The 19,320-nt window shown below is 44.9% G+C and overlaps 1 protein-coding gene across 6 annotated transcripts in view; it reads right to left on the reverse strand.

Moving 5' to 3' along the window:
- Positions 1–17,042: 17,042 nt before the first annotated feature.
- DROSHA (drosha ribonuclease III) overlaps positions 17,043–19,320 on the reverse strand; it is a 107,136-nt gene continuing 104,858 nt past the window's right edge. For all 6 annotated transcript variants that reach the window (XM_084781097.1, XM_084781098.1, XM_084781096.1 and 3 more), the window contains one exon: positions 17,043–18,102. In XM_084781097.1, the coding sequence (XP_084637223.1) occupies positions 17,972–18,102 (131 nt within the window). In that variant the 3' untranslated portion in view covers positions 17,043–17,971. The remainder of the gene's footprint in view (positions 18,103–19,320) is intronic.

Below are 19,320 nucleotides of genomic sequence, written 5' to 3' on the forward strand. Positions count from 1 at the left end.
GATATGAAAGGCTCCCCCACAAATGTGGGGTTTGTACGCCTGGTTCTCAGTTGGTGTTGCTGTGTTAGGCGGTCACAAGTCGTAAGAACCCGGGCCTATCCAAACCAAGTTGGTCACTGGAGGTAGGCCCCTGGGGACAGTATCCTTGACCACTTCCTGTCTGTCATGACAAGAACAGCTACCTTCTGCCGTGTCCTCTCACTGCTGTGCTGTTCTGCTTAAGGACCCAGATCCAAGCCACCATGGACTGACCCCTCTGAGACAGGGGGCCCAAAGAAGCCTTTCCTTCCTTGTTTCTGTCAGGAGTTTTGGTCACTGTGATGCAAAAGTGCACGATAGTTCCCAACATCGGATAAACTGTCTTCGAGATTTTCACAACTCAGAGTCCACCCACGGGCCTTGTGGTGATTGCTGCCATCATGGTAAGAATGCCACCCTGCAACTTGTCCTTTCTTGCCCACTGCCACCAGCACCCTTCTTCTATCTGGGCTTCCGTCATCTTTCGCTTGGGACTTGATGGTTTTCTCACTTATCGCTCTCCTTACAAAGGTCTACTATCCAATCTAGTCCTAGGTGGCTTCCAGAAATATTTTTCTGAAGAGAAAAACAAAACCTTACATGCATCACCATCCTGTTCCCACACCGCCAGTCACTTGCCTTCATGTAAAGGCGAGCCTGCATCTCAAGGATGCTTCAGCTAGGCCCAGTCCTTCTTCTTCTCAGTCTCTGTCCCCTCTGCAGCCACAGGGGCTATCTTGACACACTTCATGCTGCTCATCCATCTTAAGAAGACCAATTCTACTTGCTAAAAGTCATTTCCTTTTGGAGCAAGATGCTTGCCTGACACCCGCAAGACCCTGGATTTGATCCCTGGCACTATTTTTTTTTTAAATGCCCATAGCCCAGAGTGGTTTGTCAGCATTCGAAACCAAAAGTAAATCTTACCATTAGTTAACTCATAAGTATAATTACAAAAAACCAAAAGCACTGTTTGCTGTTCTGTAAAAAGGGATACTTGTGGTAAAGATCAGACTGATTAGAACACCTATGATCAGTATTTTTTTAGTATAAGAATGTTAGTATAGGAATGTTAATTTAAAACCAAAAGAATACTTGATGGGCATAGAAAAGAAATGAATTATTAGTCTATATAATAACACCATTTACTAATTCATTTGTTCATCTAATTGGGTGTCTCTACAGGGTCTCTGATGCAGGCCTCTGCCCGTGCCATGCCTTTGGCCACTGAAGGCAGGTTACTAATCACTTGTGTGACACTCCTCTTCTCTGACGGAGCTTGCTAGGCAGAGCACAATCCCGTTTTCTAGGGGCCTAAGATTAACTAGCCTTGCTTTTCCTTATTATTCTCTTTACATGTTGTATGTTTATATATTCCATCTCATTAGAGTTCAGTCTCCTGGGCCAGAGGTCCAGCTTATTAATTAAGGTGACCTTGCATGTCTGTTCTTGACCTGTGATGTATTGGCATACATACAGAACTAGCTTTCCTTTCAGCTCTTACCAGGCTATAGGCTGTGGCTTCCTCGCTATCCTCCATCTGCCAGGGAGCTTGCATGCTAACAGCCCTGCTATACGACACATTGCCTAAGAAGACATCCTGCTCAACTATGCCATCAGATACCTAATGCCCCCATGTGAGTTTCTCGATGTTGCCACCTCCAACGGCTTCATCCCATCGGAGAATACTGACTTTGTGGCACTCCCATTGACAGTGAGTTTCATGCATTTCTCTTTACCTATGCTGCCCGAGCATCTAGTTAACCTTGTATTCGGTGAACATTGAGTCTCATCAGCACTTTGAAAGCATGGGTTTTGCATTAAACATTAACAGTTGAGATAAGCATTGTATACTCGCTGCCGTCCCCTGTAACCCCCAGTAACCCTTTGACAGGACCATCTGTCATCACAGTCTTGCTTCTGTTAGAAGACTCTTCTCCTGGTTCTCACTGTAGCCTTTCTGCCACAGGCCCGCAGTAAATCCTATTGGTTCTTGAACTCCCTGCCTCCTGCCTGACACTTGCATGGTTCACATTCTCTGATATTCCTTGACATCTTGGCAGCTATATGGACCTTTACAGCCATATATCATCCTGGAGCTCCCTGACCTTCAACCAAGAAATTTCAACCCAGGCCTTACCATCTTCCCATTACCAATGACTTGACCCAAAATAAAAATGTTGAAGTACCTATCCCTCATGTTTTCTCCTTAATCCCAGCTGGAAAGGGATTATCATAGAGATCCCAGAAGCATAATGATCTCGCCTATTGAACATGAAGTCGCTGGGTTCTTTAATCATGTGGGAAGGACTATAAGCTTTGTCACAGGTGAAATCAGTCTTGGTGGGCTTTACCCTTGGACACACCATGGATACCTTGAGATAGACTAGGTGGAGCCATCCTGGGCCCAGAATTCAGGAAGCAGACCTGGGGACTCCACCTGGACTATTGTTTTTCTAATCGACCCTCAACGGGAGAAGGAGACCCCCCCTTCCGCATGTGACACAGGCAGGCAGGGAGGAGAGCAGCAGCAGGTTCAGACCGGGCTTGAGCGCACGTGGATCAGCGAACAGGCTGGACCAGCACGCAGGCCAGAGACACCTAGGGACCCATCCCATGGAACGGATACTGGAAGGTTCACTCTTTTTTCCCTTTAACCTTTTTTCCCTCTTGTGTAAGCTAGTTGGGTTGTATAATAAAGTTTAATTGTTAAGAAACAGAGCCTACAAATCAAATTATCCAGAGACCCCATCCCGTTCCCCTTTTCCTCTCTCAGTCTCCTGTATCTTAGACTGACCTCAATAAATAAGGGTGCTAACCTGGAACTTTTGATCCTCCTGCCTCTGTTTCCCAAGGGATTGATTACAGGCAAGTAGCACCTGTTTTTATACAATCCAAGGGGACGGAATCCAAGGCTTCTTATAGTCTAAGCAAACACTCTCCAAACTGAGCTATGTATTCCAGCCCTCAGATCCATTCTCCTGCAGGAGTGGTATCTGTGGAAAGACTTCTGAATTCTGGTTCCCAGCACCTAAGGAACATCTAAGTACTACAACATCCAAAATCTTCTGAGGTCAAGGCCATGGTGTTCAGATCAAAGATTTCCTGGTTACGGGTACAGATGATAATATGCAAACATCATGGCATGTTCAAGGACTGGATGCTCTGCCATGCAAGACTAGGAGAGATGCCCATGGGCCTGGTTGTCACATCTCCATCCTCTGACAGGGGCTGAAAGGTGCATTCCTGGGTTTGGAAGTCCGATGTCACTTACCTGTTGCTTCTATTGACTCTTGCAGCCATGTCTGAGATCATGGATGTTGTGGTATGAATACGGTTTGTCCCCCGAGGACTCACATAGTGGAAGCTTGATCCTCATGTGCTTTCGATATGGTGATAAGACTTTTTTTATAGAAGACTTTTTAAAGAGGTGGGGCTTAGTGGAAGGTGATTAGGTCATTGAGGAAGCCATCCCTCCTAATGGACTAGTGCTGTCTCCAAGGAGTGGATGGTGTCTGGTAGGCATGAGTTAGTATTTGTGTGACCACAAGTGGCTACAAAAAGAGTAAGCCTGGTGTCTCCCTGGCTCATGTTTCCTCGATCACACACACACATGTTCCTTCTTTATGCCTCTGAGCTAGTACCTTTCTGCTTCCACCATGTTGTGACTATAGCAAAAGGCTCTTTCCAGGCCACCGGTACCATGATGATTGCACCTTGTAGCTACCATACTCGTAAAATAAATAATCGTCTTTTCTTTATATATTATGCAGCACCAATTTTTTTTTTGTTATAACAACACAAAACTAGCTAATACTATGGACAAGCAGAAGATAAGTAAACTCAAAGATGGAGGCAGAAAGGGAAGTGAGGGCTGTGTAAATCCCACTGTGAGTGAAGAAGCATTTGGTGGGAGCTTGTTCGCTATAGCCTCACATATGTCAGAGAATACAGCCAATCAAGTCAGTCCTCTAAACAGTTCTCTCTAGAACCCAGCTGTCATTGACTCAATAGGAAATAGCCCTTGGTTTTGGTGCAGCTGGGTGCCAGTTTCCCAGAATGCATCTCTTCTCTTTGCTAAGAGCAACTGAAGCACAAAGAAGATGCTCTTGCCTTTTGAAGGTTCTCTGCCACAAAAGCCTTGCTTTGTCAGCCTTTACAGATTCTAGCTAGCAAGATGTCACCCCTGCTATGACTTGATCTGGGGATGTGCCAACTACTCCTTCTTCCTACTAGTCAGATGAGCCTTGGGGAAAGTTTGGCATTCATCAAACACAAATCTTAGGGTCAAAGAAATGGATAGATGATAGGATCACCCACGACGCCCCTCAGGTGGTAGCCTGATATCCCTGACCAGCCTGGACAACAGAATTCATGGTTTTGGAAGTCTGCTACTTCTCTTAAAAAAAAAATGATGAAGTGTTGAAAAAAATTCTCCTGGTGTCTCAGAACTAGTAGGAGACAAAGTTGATGCTTACCTTGGCTGTCAGGTATATGGTCATTTTACAATATGACCCCCATAAAGGCCAATAGCTTTTTTTTATTATTTTAGTCAGTTTTAATAAAAACCTCCCAGACAGAGCATCCATTTACACATATCTTGTAATAAAGAATAGAAAAATTGACTGACACTCCTTCCTTCCTATTCTTTAGCTACTGAACAAAAATACTGGTTTTCTTCTGGCAGTGGCTGTCATACTTTTTATTCCAATTTAATTCACTCAGCTTTATAACTGAATTCCTGTTCACAAGGAGTGAAGGCAAAGAGGAGTCAGAGAAACCTTAGCCTGCCTGCACTATTTCTTTTGTTGTTGCAGTTGGTATTCGTTTGAGACAAGATTTCCCTATGTAGCCCAGGTAGGCCTTGAACTCATGATCCATCTGCCTTGGCCTCCCGAGAGCTGGGATCCCAGGCACACACTGCCACACTTCCCTACACTGCTCTCTTTTCACTAACTTGTTACCATAGAAACATGTACAAATGCACAAAACTGGTGTGGTAGGTTGCCAGAGAATCTCTGGTTCCTGACCATGATCTATGGTGCTTTTGACTTCTGGGACAAGCATGTTCTTGCATGAAAACATGAATGTGGAATCTGAGATTTCTTAGGTTTTGCTGGCAGTCCTCTTTGATAGAAAGCCTAGTGCCAATGGCTTCATCCTAGTCATGTATGCAAGGCAGACTGAGCTGCTATACTCTGTGAGAAGCCAGATGTAGATCTCTCTTTGTCTCTGTCTCTCTGTCTCTCTGTTTCTCTCTGTGTTTCTCTCTCTCTCTCTGTTTCTCTCTCTGTTTCTCTCTCTCTCTCTCCTCTCTCTCTCTCTCTCTCTCTCTCTCTCTCTCTGTCTCTCTCTCTGTCTCTCTGTCTCTCTGTCTCTGTCTCTCTTTGTCTCTCTGTCTCTCTGTGTGTGTATCTCTCTGTCTCCCTCTCTCTTCTTATTTTCAGTCTGTCTTAAGTACAAACCTGTTTTTCTTCAAATAGCAACATCAACTTCCTGATAAAATATTATTTGATCTTGAGCTACAAATGCATCCTGTGATCAAATTTCAAATGTACCATGTGTGCCCTGGAAAATAATAGTTAGCCAGTTCTTGATTCAGAATTGTTATCATGAATGTGTACCATTTGAATTTTTAGTAAGCAATACTGGTCCAAGTCTAGAATCTACCTAATAACTCCAGACTTATCATTTCCTGGCTCTAAACATGGCTCCAGCTCTCTTAAGACACTCTCTTTACTGACGTGTTTTAGCCTGTGCTTGCCATCCAAAGAGCAAGAGAAACTTGACTCCAGTGCTTGTAGAAAGGCCTGGTCAAGTAGAGTCAGTAAGTCTGCTACGGAGCTAAGGGCCTTTTCTGTGGCAGCGTTCCTTGAGTGGAGTCCTTACCACTTAACTTCTGTGTCAGGGCTACATTTTACAGAATGGAAGATATAAAATGAGTAAGTGGGAAACTAAACTCTTTAGTAAGCCCACATCTTCAGGGACAGAAAAAAAAAAGGGAGGGGAGGGGCTTCTGTTTACTGACAATAGCGTGACTCCTAAAAGCCATCATCTCTTTGAGACCTTTCTTTTGAAGGGCACTCACATTTCTAGTGATCCAGTGAGGCCTTGGTAGAGCAAAAATAACATGGTTGAAAAGGACAAGAATATCACACACAGCCATGACCACTTGACTCTGAAGTGAGCATTCTGCTGGCAGACTGCTAATGGCGTATAAAGCCCAGAGGCTCTGGGCAGTGCGGCGCTGTAGCGTGTGTGGGTAATGCTAGGTCTAAGAAATGCCCCCCTTTTTTTTTTTGCTGTGCTTACTTTCTCTACATTGGACTTATCATTGTCCCTGTCCTCAAATGCTTTGCATTCCAGTTAGAGGCCAGAATTCCACTTAGGGCTCCATAGTGAATTCTGTGGCTTCATGTCTAAAAGACCTCACGGCCAGCAATGTGTGGCCCAAACTCCTCAAAATTATATCCCATCGTGAGCACACTTTCCCGATGCACAGACCCTCAGTCAATACAAGAGCAAACTAAAATCGTTTTTTGGCATGATGTCCAAAATACAATTATCTCATTTAAAGCAGGTGGATTTATTTAGAAACTGAAACATATCTTTCAATTAATGCACACAGGAAGTATCAAGGTGTTGTCGGTGAGAACATTATCCAGGCTTTATACGGTCATTGAGAGGCACTAGTAACAGCTGTTTTCCTAGTTCACAGGCCCCCAGCCTCTTCTCGTGCTCCGCGGTGTAAACGTCACACAGCTTAATCAATCACTTCTCCAAGTACCAGACAAACATCAGAATTACTTCCTAAGGATGACCCTAGCTTTCTGCACCTTGGTCCCATACCATGGCTAAATGACTGTCATTGCAAGTAGGCAGCTACTCACATTATATTAAATAGAATTCAATTGCCATCAGTCTGCCCACCCCAGCCCACCCTCTCAGTGAACAAAGTCCCCTCGTCAACTGACACCTTCTGTCTTAGATCTAAGCCTCTGTCTGAAACCGTTAGCACCAAACTGTCAACTGGCCAATTCTTGTCAAAACCGCAGATCAAAACTAAAAGGTGATGTTGATGGATAGTTACTTTAAAAATACATGTGATGTTTTAGCATGTGCTCCGGTGGTGCCTAAAGCCTATTGTTTGCTCTAACTCCTCATCAGACTCACATAGCTGGACCAGGCGATTGCTCATCTTCCTCATACTCTACTGCAGGTGATAAGCCTTTCACTTTGACCAAGAGACACTAGAAGAAGAGCCCTAGACAGCAGATGGTGCATTTACTTTTGGATTATGTCACAATGGCATTGCTTTCTTGGTCATTCAATGTCTCCCTGGTGACCCTACTGTATGTGGCACTTTGGAATCCATGCAAACATAATCTATAGCCATCCAGAGAGACATAAGCTGTGTCAAAATCATGGCGTCACTTACTCTGGGCTGCAGTAATGGGCAAGTACCTCCAGCCCAGGCAACAACATGACGGTGCCTGGTGGATCTCCTTAACTCAGGACTTTATGGATGATCTGTTAAAAAGACCAGGGGGGAAGGATATACTGTATACTGGGCAGTAAACATGAACCTCACTTAGTTAAGACGACTCATAACACTGGACAACAGAGTTGTGGTGTCTGTTACCAGACCCAAATCAAAGGCCATCAGGGGCTCTTGGAATAGGCTGTTTTCTTTCCCTCTCGCCTTGTTCCACTCCTGCTAACAAGTGTGTTCCACATTGTTCTCATATCACTCATGTCTGTGCCCTTGATCGAGGTCACACCACAAGCAGCCTTCAGCCATGCTTGCACCTCTACATGCTTTAAAAAAAAAATCCAGAACAGAACAATAGGCTGCCTCTCTTCTCTCAATGGCTCCAAGCCACACCTGCCACTAAGGTAGGTCCCATTTACTCATCTCAGAGTTGAATTCCACGTCTTCTGAAGCAGTCCCTTGGCTCCCTCAACAGCAAACAACTCAGCAAGGCCCCCCAGCAGAACAGCTCTCCTCAGGGCTTTGGCTCAGAGTCCCCGTCCTTGTCTAGACCCCTGTGTGATCTCAGGCAAGGGAGGTCACTTCGCTGCGCCCTGACTTCTCCGTCTAGAGACGGCTTTAACGGTGGTAAGGCTGCAGGAAGGACTGCAAAATTCTGTTTCTGTGAAGTGGGAGGGGAGGAAACAGGAGAGGAGATGGCAAGACAGATGGGCATTCTTTCAATAAGAATGAAAAAACACACCTCCTGTTTTTTATTTATTTATTTATTTATTTATTTTTTGCCTTTCAGCACACTTGCAGATACATTTGATATTCACTTTGATTGGGAAAGTAGATGTGATCTTCTTTCCCATAATCTTGAATGTTTGTTTCTCCTGCATCTTTTGTGGCCACTTTCACTGGCTTCTTGGATCCTCATTTTTACACTGTATTTATAGGTCATTATTCTGTGTGGATTTTTTTTATGTGGGTTTTGAGCTTTGCCTGAGGTTTAAAGGATGTCTCAAACCCTTTATGGAGTAAGACGTGGTATGTATAAATGTGTATATATGCTGACCCAAGCATTTTTATGTTACACCATAACAATATAGTCTTATAACGTTATCTTGTCTTCCTTAATACTCCCAGTGACCCTATGAGACAGACATTATGAACTCCATTGCTAAGATAAGGCAGCTGGGCCTCAGGAGCAGCCTTCCCTCATGGTCAGCGTTTGATGTGCATCCTGTCTCTTGATTCCCAATCCAGAGCTTTTTCTTCTGTCATCAACTTGCCTCTCCGCAGGCTCATTAGCCATGCAGGTTTGCTTCTGCCCTGACAAATAGCACCAGTGACAAGAGCATATCTGTACCATTCACCTACTACGTGGCAGGCATTCTCTATGCATTATCTTATTTAGTGCTCCCCGTAAGCCAATGATGTGGTGACTGCATTACCCTTTACAAGCTATCAGCGACGCAGAGGCAAGTGCCCCATAGTCACACACCAGCAAAAGGGGGACTGGAGATTTGAACCCAGATGAGTGCAAATCCCAAGTTCTTGTTCTTAAACAGCACCCTGCAAGGGCACTGGTTCTGTCACCAAGTGACACTGCCTGAGGGTAGTGTTCAAAAAACTTTGAGTCTGTGTGATGTCACTGTGTGGCCGCGATTGAAGCAGACAGTAGCAGCAGGCTGTCCCAGCTTTTCTGACCTCTTCCCAGAAGGAAGGCTACACCAAGCAGGCAGCAGGGTCGCCTTCACCACTAACCTGCTGTGGTTCATTAAAGCCTTGGGCCTTTATGATCCCCTCCGGATCCGTGTAAAAGGGTCACGATCCCGGGCTTTGTGTCCCAATTCACGGTTCCCTTTATGTCCAACCCGAGGTCTGTGATTTTCTTAGCATTCTCTTGGCTGCCTGTTTTAAGATTTTGACATAGGTGAAAGTAACAAAACTCACATAGTAGTACTGGCCATTTAGAAGCATCGGAAAACCGGGGAAGTCTAATTATTACTACCTTGAAGTCTGTTCTTTTTATCTTTGAGATTTATTCGGCTTTTAGACCCTTTTACCTTAAGATATGCTTTTACGTTACAACAAACAAGAAGGGCTCTTTCTGAAAATATTCAAACAAGGACTTCCATTTCTTTTTCATCTTGGTACGCACGCTGATTCTTTTCATGTTAACAGGACTGCAGGATTGCTCCTTTCTGGGCCGGCTGTCTACTCTGTTGGTCAAGACTCATTGCCTCTTTGCTTCTCTCTCCTTAGCTCCTGAGACTGCTGCAATCTCTCCCGATGGCTGACCTGAGGCAGCAACATCACAGCTTCTCACAACAGTCTTGCTTTCCTTTAGGTTCTAGTTACTCATAACAATGAAGAAAAAATGTTATTCTATCTCTTGGGTCCTTCTGAAGATTAAATGAGGCAATGTGTTAACATGCTTTGGAAACCATATGCTGTCATGAAAACATGGGCTCACCCCCTGTGGTCCCTGGGGCCAACTTCTGATAAAGGGCATGAGTTTAAGGAACAGTGTATGTTACAGAGGTGTGTGGGCCTGAAGCCTAATTATCTGGAAGAAATTCAGAGAATTCAGTAACTATATCGTGATGTCTGCCAATGATTCCAGAACTGGGGCTTTGATGACTGGCATCTTTATCCACCATCATAGCATGCCTGCAGGCACAGGAAGGAACCGCCTCCGGTTTTGAATGCAGCCTGCTTCCTGGTGGGATTTGTCAGTCTTAAAGCAGAGGTCAGAAAGTTATGGCCTATGGGACAAATCTAGCCTTGCCATCTGTTTGTATTCCAAGCCAAGACTTTTTGTTTTGTTTTGTTTTTTTGTTTTTTACCTTTTAAAAGAGTTGAGAAGGAATCAAAATAATATTTTTAATATGTGAAAATTACACAGCATTCAAAATGCCAATGTCTATAGAACATTTAACTTTATCAGCCAAGTGTGATAGGGCACACCTTTAATCCCAGCACTTTGGGAGGTAGAGGCAGGCAGACCTCCGTGAGTTCGAGACCAGCCTGGTCTACAATGTGAATCCAGGACAGCCAGGACTACACAGAGAAATCCTGTCTCAAAAAAAAAAAAAAAAAAAAAAAAGCAAAAGCAGAAAAAGAAGAATTTAAGTTTATCACTAAAAATCGTACATAACTGCCATTTCTCTTAATATAAATACTGACATAATGTTAACATTTGCCTGTTGGGCCCAAAAGCCAAGCATGTCTTATGGGGGCCTTTAAAGTCACGTGAGTCCCGTCTTAAAGTAGTCATTCTCCTCCTGTATTCTAAATCCTCACTGTGAGGCTGCCACACTTCATCTATGCTGAAACCTCAACAGAGAGATGATTATCTCAACAAAGAAGGCTTCATCTTGAGGATTGTTTATGGTTCCATCTGGATGGGAAGAGCCAAAAGTGACAGAGATGCAGAACTCAAAGTGTTGTGGGTGGAAGAATACAACTTCTCTTGGCCCTGTGACCCAGATACTGCTTAGACCCCCGCAGTCGCAGTTCTCTTTCTGGTCCTCCTGGTCACTGATCTCAGTGCTTGCCTTCATACTTGCTGTATGGCTGAGCAACCAATATCTCACTGATGCCATCTCAGGAGACAGGAGGAATGTAGTGCCATGGGGGTTGCATTTTATGCACTTAGACCTTCCTTAACCTCCACTTAGACTTTCCTACACTCCCTGCCTGTCTTCTTCCCTCAGTGCTCCCAGCTCTGAGAACCAGTAGGCTCTGGAAGCCTCTAGCTCACACCTTCCTTCTAGGCTTTTGTTTTTTCTCCTTTTGCATGATTTTGCTTTGCCTGAGAAAAATTCGTGCGCGTGCGCACGCGCGCGCACACACACACACACCCCAACACACACACACTTACTACTTGACTCTGCCTTGCAATTTGCCTCCTAGGAGAGAGGGGCTATAAATAATATATGAGGTTTCCCGGACCCTGCAAACATTGGGGAGTGAACTGGTGCTTTGAAAGCCTTTGTTAGTGGTTTGGGAGTATTGGCAAGTACTTCTGTCTATTGATGGATTTCTTACCCATAAGATAGAAAGCAAGGTTGAAAAAAAAAATAGAGAGATTCCTATGAGAAATCAAAGTCAAAGAATAATTTCCTCGACAATTGCCAGGCAGGACCCAGTACAATAAGTTGACCAGGAGTAAACAACTGTCCCAGCCCAGAAAACAAGAACAAAACCAAGGCTAAACCCAGAAGCATTGTGGTTGTGGATACGTACACATCAAGGCTGTCCAGCCATTGTCAGTCCTTCACCTGGCCTATAGTTTATACTGCTATGGGTTATACACTATTTAGACCATCAGTTAAGCTTCTCAATGTGGCCAAGGTCAGTGATGACTGCAGAGAACTAAAGAAGTGGAAGGGTGTACAATCCACGCCCTGCACCTAACGACCAGGATGAATTCGTACAGCAACTTTTCGATGAAAGCAGATACATTCTCATAGAACGGAGGAAAAACCAGTGAAAGGAAGCAGCCGTCAACCCCAGGTAGAAAGAACCAAGGACAGAATACCACTGGTGACTTTCTAACAAGCGCCTGTTCTGGGGAGTGTTCAATTTTAAGAAAACGAAAGCTTATTTTGTTGCCACCAAGTCCTTTACGCAGAACTGACTTCTTAGCGGGTAAAATAACACTGATTAGCACAGCACTGCAGAGGCCTCCGGGGTTGGGTTTCACATCCCCTTTGGACTTTGTCTGCAGGCGGCTAAGCATTCAGGAGAAAATCCCTTCTCTTTAGGTGACTTCTTTAGCAGCATCATGTGTGAGACGATTTCTACAAACACAACGGACTGCCACACTTGTACTCCTCTTCAAGTTTCCAGCTGATCTTTTCATATGGCTGATTTCTCCACACCCCCAAGTCACCACCATTAAATTAAAAAATAAATAAATAAATAAATAAACAAAAGCGGGAGAAGGGGGAGGGAGTCCCTTGTGTTACTCAGCAAGAGTTAGGCGATTTGTAAGTTTCTAGAAATCCTTCCAGCCCTGCTTATTTTGACAAAACTACTTAACACTTCAAGCAATGAACTACAGGGCATAAAAGTATAATCTACAGAGAAAACCTTAATCCTCTGTAGTAACCCATTTGAATCTCCTCAAACACATTTCCGTGTGGAGGCCTGGAGAATTAAGTCAATTGTTTGATCTGAGAAGAAAGGCAATTAGGCCTCTCTCTTGATCTTTCTGGCTGAATTCTACTCAGGGGCAGCCACTGTTCCCCACAGCTCCTGAGAGCACTATTAGTGCAACAATTGAGGTGAGCATCAGCCTTGCCACCACTACGCCTCATAGTGTTTCATTAGGAGTTGTTTTATCGGAGAGTTTGAAATCATGATGGGCTCCTATGCAGCATACAAATGAGTAGGTAGCCGGATTAAAAACAAAAACAAAAAACCCCATCTAAAACTTTCTCCTAATGTGAAGAAAAAGAACTTGCACGTGCAGCTACTCGAGTGATAGACAGGGCAGCCAGCTTCACTTACCTTTGGGTTGCTGGCAGAAATGGGGGAGGGGATGGTGATTCTCTTCAAGGGGATGTCTCTAGGCGCCAGATTTGTGAGTCAGCAATAAGAATCTAGCTGGGGGGGGGGGGCAGCAAGGGAAACCTATCTGGTTTTTTGGTTTGGTTTGGTTTGTTTGTTTTGAATTAAACTCAGAATAGCTCCCAAAGAACTAAACAGCAGCAGTTTGGTGACAATGTGGTTGCAAATGAAAACAAGATGCGTTATAAAAAGATTATGTAAGATTACATAAAGGTCACTAGTCTGTAGTGAAATATACTGGCTGGAGATAATGGGTGTTGGTGAGAAAACTGGTCCCAACCCTCCAGTTAGTATTCTCACCAAAGACCAAGCCTTCCCTTCCTGTTTCCTGAGGCTGCTACTGTCTTAACACTGCAGGAGCTGATACCTGATTTGTCCACTTCCTCCCAGCTTCTGCCTTGAGAGGTAGACAAAGGTAACGCAGAGGTAGACAAAGCCAACGCAGACAAAGGCACTGCTTCCAGCTGGATTCCACACTGGGCTTGTGGGGTCCGGTCTGGATGACTAGTTTGTGCTGAGTCCAAGTGCAGCAGATCCTGAGAGGGCAGGCGTGTTCCAGCGGCTTCTGACAGGTCACTCTCTTCAGCTCAGCCTCGAGGCCCTTCAGGAGGATGGTGTGTATGTATAGGAAGCTACATTACCGCTGAGGGAGCTGAGGCTTGTGGAAGAATGGCAAAGGGGAGCCCAGCTATGTTTATTCACTGGACAGTGGTGGAGTCCACAAGGAACAGTGTCAAGCTAGAAGCCAGGGCCTCAGAGGTAGATTAATGATGGTCGGACTCACTGGGAGCCATAGACTAGCGAGGGAAGGTAGGTAAGCCAAAAGGTAGCGACAATAAAGATACTGGCCCATCCCTTTAATCCCAACACTTGGCAGAGGCCCATGGATTTCTTAAATTCCAAGTCATCCAGGGCCACACAGTGAGACCTTGGGGACAAGGTGGGGGGTGGGGCAGCAGGGGAACGGGGATGGGGGAGAGGAGAAGGAAGATGAAGGAGAGAGAAGGGAAGGGAGGCAGGGGACACACAGAGAACGAGTATAGACAGACTGGACCAAGAACTCAATAATGGACACGTCACTGGAGGGACAAGAAAAGAGTGACTGGCCGGGCGTGGTGGCGCACGCCTTTAATCCCAGCACTTGGGAAGCAGAGGTGGGCGGATCGCTGTGAGTTTGAGGCCAGCCTGGTCTACAAAGTGAGTCCAGGACAGCCAAGGCTACACAGAGAGACCCTGTCTCAAAAACCAAAAAAAAAAGAAAAGAAAAGAAAAGAAAAGAAAAGAGTGACTGGAGTTCGTACCTGAGCTGAGGCCAAAAAGGAATGATTAGCGAAGAGACAGCCTGCTTAGGGCAGTAAAGGCCCTGGAGGGAAGAAAAGTGAGTGTGCTGTGGGTTGCATGTATGTAGGTGGGGGCTGTCTCCTGCTCATGTCTAATTTTGATGCCACCGTAAGAAAACTGGACATTACTCAAGATGCTACAGGGGCCTCATGAGAGAACAAATTACCCCAAACTTGGCATCTTAAAACATCTGCAGCTTTCCTACCTGACATAAAGCTAACCACCTCAACCACCTATTACCAAAAAGAAATAATAATTGGGGATGGGGGTGCTCCTAAAATACACATTTGCCAAAAATTTCTAACCTCAGTCTAAAAAATCAAGGCTTCAGACCCAAGCTAGAGGATACAGGAGGAAAGCAGATGATGCCACAAGAAACCAATGTATTACGACAAGAATATGTAACACTATGGATTGACCTAGTTTCTTCAACTGGCCAGAAAAAAGATGGGAGTAGAGGGCATCCCTAGGTCAAAAGTCACTTAAGAGTCTACAAAGACTAATGTGTACATACACCATTAAGCTTAGCTGAACCATTCCTTGGACCAGCCAACTGAGCATCTGCATATAGCCTAGTTATTACAAGCTCTTAAAAACTTGGCAATTTCATGATGTCACAATACTATTTTGGTTAAATAAAATGCTTGACTTTAAAGTCTTTTTGTCCAAGGGATACAGTAGTCCACATTGTGGGATAGGCCATTTCTGCAGACCAGACTAAACTCCAAGCTTCTGGATGGAACAGGTCACTCTCTCCTGGTCCTGCGTGGCACCCAACACACACTTCTGCTTCTAAACAGTGAGCTCCTTCAGGGCAAGGACTTAACTTTGAGCCTTTACACCCAGATGTACTCTATGCTACAAGTTCTAACTTGTACGTAGGACTGTTTCATGGCTGTCAATTTTAACATCTTTCAATCTTCACATAGGACAATTAGAGGCATGGATAAGCATCAACGCGAGAAGCCTGTTGGTACTGGTTCTAGGACAGTGCTTGGCAATAAGGCAAGTAAACCAGTTCTTTTTATATGGTTGAGCTGTGAGCTATTAAATATCAGGTGCAGGAGTGGACAAGCCCCAGATTTCAGCGGTGGCAGACAGGTGTTTTCCACATAGTCCAGACATTTATTTGGCAGCTCCTGTTCACTGTCCCAGACGGATAAACCAACTGTAAACTCCTGCAAGAAGCCCATCCAGGCTGGGCTGCACCCCCTCCATGCCCACCCAGAGTCACTTGGAGTCCCTTCATCTGCATATGTGCCCCATTTGACTATTCTCTCAACCACACCCAAGTAACTTTCAGACTCCATGGCCAACAGGCCTTACCTTCAGTTGAGTTACTGCCCGGGCTCACCCCTCGGCAGAACGGGAAGATGACCCTGGGTTGTGGAGAAGAGGCAGGGCTGGAGTCTGTGGTGAGAGTGGCCAATCTGGCCCGATGTGTCCATGACAAGTGCTATACTAGTATTTTGTAGACTTCACTTTACTTTGGGAAGCAGAAAAGGGCCAAAGAACTACAAGCCTCGATAAAGATTCTTGACTGGCATGCTAGATTTGGCATTATTTTGAAACACCTAAGAGTCATGAAAACACTTACTTAAAAGAACAGTTCAAGCCCAGCAGGTTAGAGCTCTTGCTGCACGATGAGGTGAGTTCCATCCCTGAAGCCACATGGTGGAGAACCCGCCCCCAAGAGGTGTCTTGACCCAAGTATGTGTCATAGGATGCTTAACACAGACGTACACACACAGCCTTTAAAATTCCAAGTATATTCCCTTGCATTTTGCTTATAGCATTGTGAAGGCCACTCAGGAATCTGGCATTCCCCACTTCCTGTCCTGCTATCCGCTGCTCAGATACAACTATGCCAATGCCATGGAAGACATGCTAGAACAAGTGGCTCGAGATGAGCCCTTCTCCCTCCCCAGTGCTGGCATGTCACCCTGTCCCCAGCTTCCCTGGAGGGTTCAAAGCAAGGACATGTGATATATATTTAGAACCTACACATCTTTCAGGATCATAGCTAAAGATGGTACGGCCCTACAGCCACTTACAATAATAAGTGTATAGCACACCTTACCAGATAATTTAAAAATGGCAGTGGAAACTGAACATATAGCATTCCAGTGACTAAATGTTTTGAGTAGCATGGACACACACACACACACACACACACACACACACACACACACACACACACACACACACACACACACAGCTCTGGCAGGATGTACAAGTCATGAGGGATTTACTTATTCTGTGCTAATATTTTCAAAGAAACAATTTTTACAATGCTAAAATGCATTTTAAAATGTTCAATGATGCATCATTATGTAGATAAGGAACACTTCCAGGTCCCTAACGGGTTCTTTCCTGCCTTCCTCCTCCTAATTCACTGACAGCCTTTCAGGGAGACTTCCTCTACCATCCCACTTAAAATGGCATCCACTGACTTCCCTGCTTCACTTGTTCCTTGTATATTTGCAGTGTTCCTGTGTTAGCATATGAGCTCCCTGAGGTATGGGTGTGGTTTTGTTCACTGTAATACCCCCAGAGCCTGGAACAATACCTGACACACAGCAGGCATTTGCTATGTAATATCTGCTGAATAATGAATAAAGACACATTTGTGTTGTAAGTTTTGCTTTTATTAATAAGAAATCCTTGATGTTCAGTGTAAAATAACTTAAAGAAAGAAAGAAAGAAAGAAAGAAAGAAAGAAAGAAAGAAAGAAAGAAAGAAAGAAAGAAAATGCCCTGTCTTTTTACTAGAGGGACCATTAGAGAAGCTGCTAAAAGCTATGAAAACTTTTCTTCCTGTCCTAGCCCTTCCTACCCATCCCCCCACACACGTAAATTAAATACATCTTCAAGAGACTCTGAAACACCCACCAAAGTCTCTCTATAACAGTCTCCAAGGGACTGCAAATCCCACTGTGAGAGCAGCTGGCTTAAAAGATGTTCTGACTGAGCACAGCAATTTCTTCCCTATTCTGACGACTCAAAGAATATGTGACTCAGCCCGAGTCCTTCTCCAGCTCCACGAACAGCTAGAGGCTGAGGGCTTCTTCTGCGCAGACTCAATTCTTGGAATAGGCTAGCTTCGGTATTATCACACGAGCAATACAGAAACACCCAGCTGAAAGCGGAAAAACATTTCAAGAAGTAAAGCTGCTACCACAGGCAGTAAGTAACAAGTAACAGAAAATATCTGGTGAAGTGAGTTTGTCCCTTCTCAGCTGACAGTCTGAAGTCACAACCTGAAACAAAACAGCATCTATTCCATAGAATATGCCTTCCTGAATTTTATTCTCTAAAGAGCAAAATGAAGGGAACAATGCACATCCACTAAATAGAAATCCAATACTCTGTAATAAAGACTGTCCAGCTGGAAGCAGGACGCTCGAGCAGTGAGCCGACAAGCGCAGTTTGACTTGGAGCTTGACTTCAATGGGCACACTTCATTCATTGTCTGCAGGCAAACTAGGCTAGGTCTCGCTGGGCAGCAGTCACAGTTCCTAGGCAAGCAAATGCGGCACCACTTCCGTGCCCTCCTTTACTTCTTTATGTCTTCAGCCTCATCTGGCTCTCTCTCTTGATGCTCTCTTTCCCACCTCATTTCTTTTAACTCTTGTCTGTATTTCCGTTCAATGAACCGCTTCTGATGAGCCATCTGGGGAAAGTTATCTGACACAAGGAGATACGTTTAATACTTAATAAAGGATATCCATAAGCGCGAAGATGATGAGATCAAGCATGCACACAGGTATACAGTGACCACACATAGTGATTGTGTTTTATAAAACAGACTAAGAATGAGTTATCTTCTTTTTACTCTTTTGTTATTCATACGCACTCGGAGTCTGGACTGACGTCTTGGATTCCAATGTCAACATAGACACCAATGAAGGCACCAAGCCACACAGCAAGTTAAAATAAAGACAGAAGCTTCTGGAGTGTTTCCAAACAAGCAGGTGCTTTAAGCAGCATTCTCTACAACTAGTGACTTCCAGGGAGACAGGCAGAAAGAAAGAAAGAGAGGGAGGCAGGGGTGGGGGGTGGGGGAGGAGGCAGAGGTTTATAGTTCAGAAAACTTCAAACTAAAAGCTTCCAACACGCGAGGTTACCATACGCATGTTTACCAAGAAGGAAACTTTCTCCGTAGAGCGAAACCGTATCAGAGGGACAAAAGGAAGCCACAGTCTAAGTCTCTGTGTCCAGTGATCAATTCTATCTTTAGTGTAGCATGAAAGGCCAAGGCTCTGTCTGCAGAGGTAACTCATGTGGAGAACTCGGATGGATAAAAGGAGCACTGCCACTCAGTGGTGCCGTTTAGCTATATTTAGTTTGATACCCTGCATAACAGCACAGACACCGAGAAAATATGGACTGTGATTCAGGAATTCTACAATTCTCTTGTCACATGTGGTGCAGTATTAGTGTGCCAATGGACTAAGAAGCCAGGCTCAGAATGAGGAAGTCATTGTGCACCTAGGCAGCCAGCACTCAGACAGAGGTCATATAGGAGAGCCTCTACCTGGCAATGCATGGAGAGAGGACACAGCTGTGCTGGCCAGCCAAGGACTACTCTGTACTTCACACAGGAAGAGTCGGAGGTGAGGAGGTGAGGGGAACGTGCGCGCCTTGACCAGGAAAGCAAGTCTGTTTGCTGTAAGGGCGGGGAGTGATGAAGTGGCACTATGTTCCTAAGTCCTTCTCTGTACTGTGTGCCACCGTCACCACAGGCTGGAGAAGGCAGGGACAGGGCGGAGAAAGCACTTGGAAGACAAGCAGTGAGGCGGAAAGGCCTCGTGCATCTGAGAGGCAGCGGTGTTTAACAGCAAAGGCATGAGATCCGCACCTGAGAGCCAAGGCAGGAGCACAGCCCCATGCTATCAGCAATGC

The sequence above is a fragment of the Acomys minous genome (assembly GCF_964271855.1).
Source record: "Acomys minous genome assembly, chromosome: 5".
Taxonomy (NCBI): Eukaryota; Metazoa; Chordata; class Mammalia; order Rodentia; family Muridae; genus Acomys; species Acomys minous.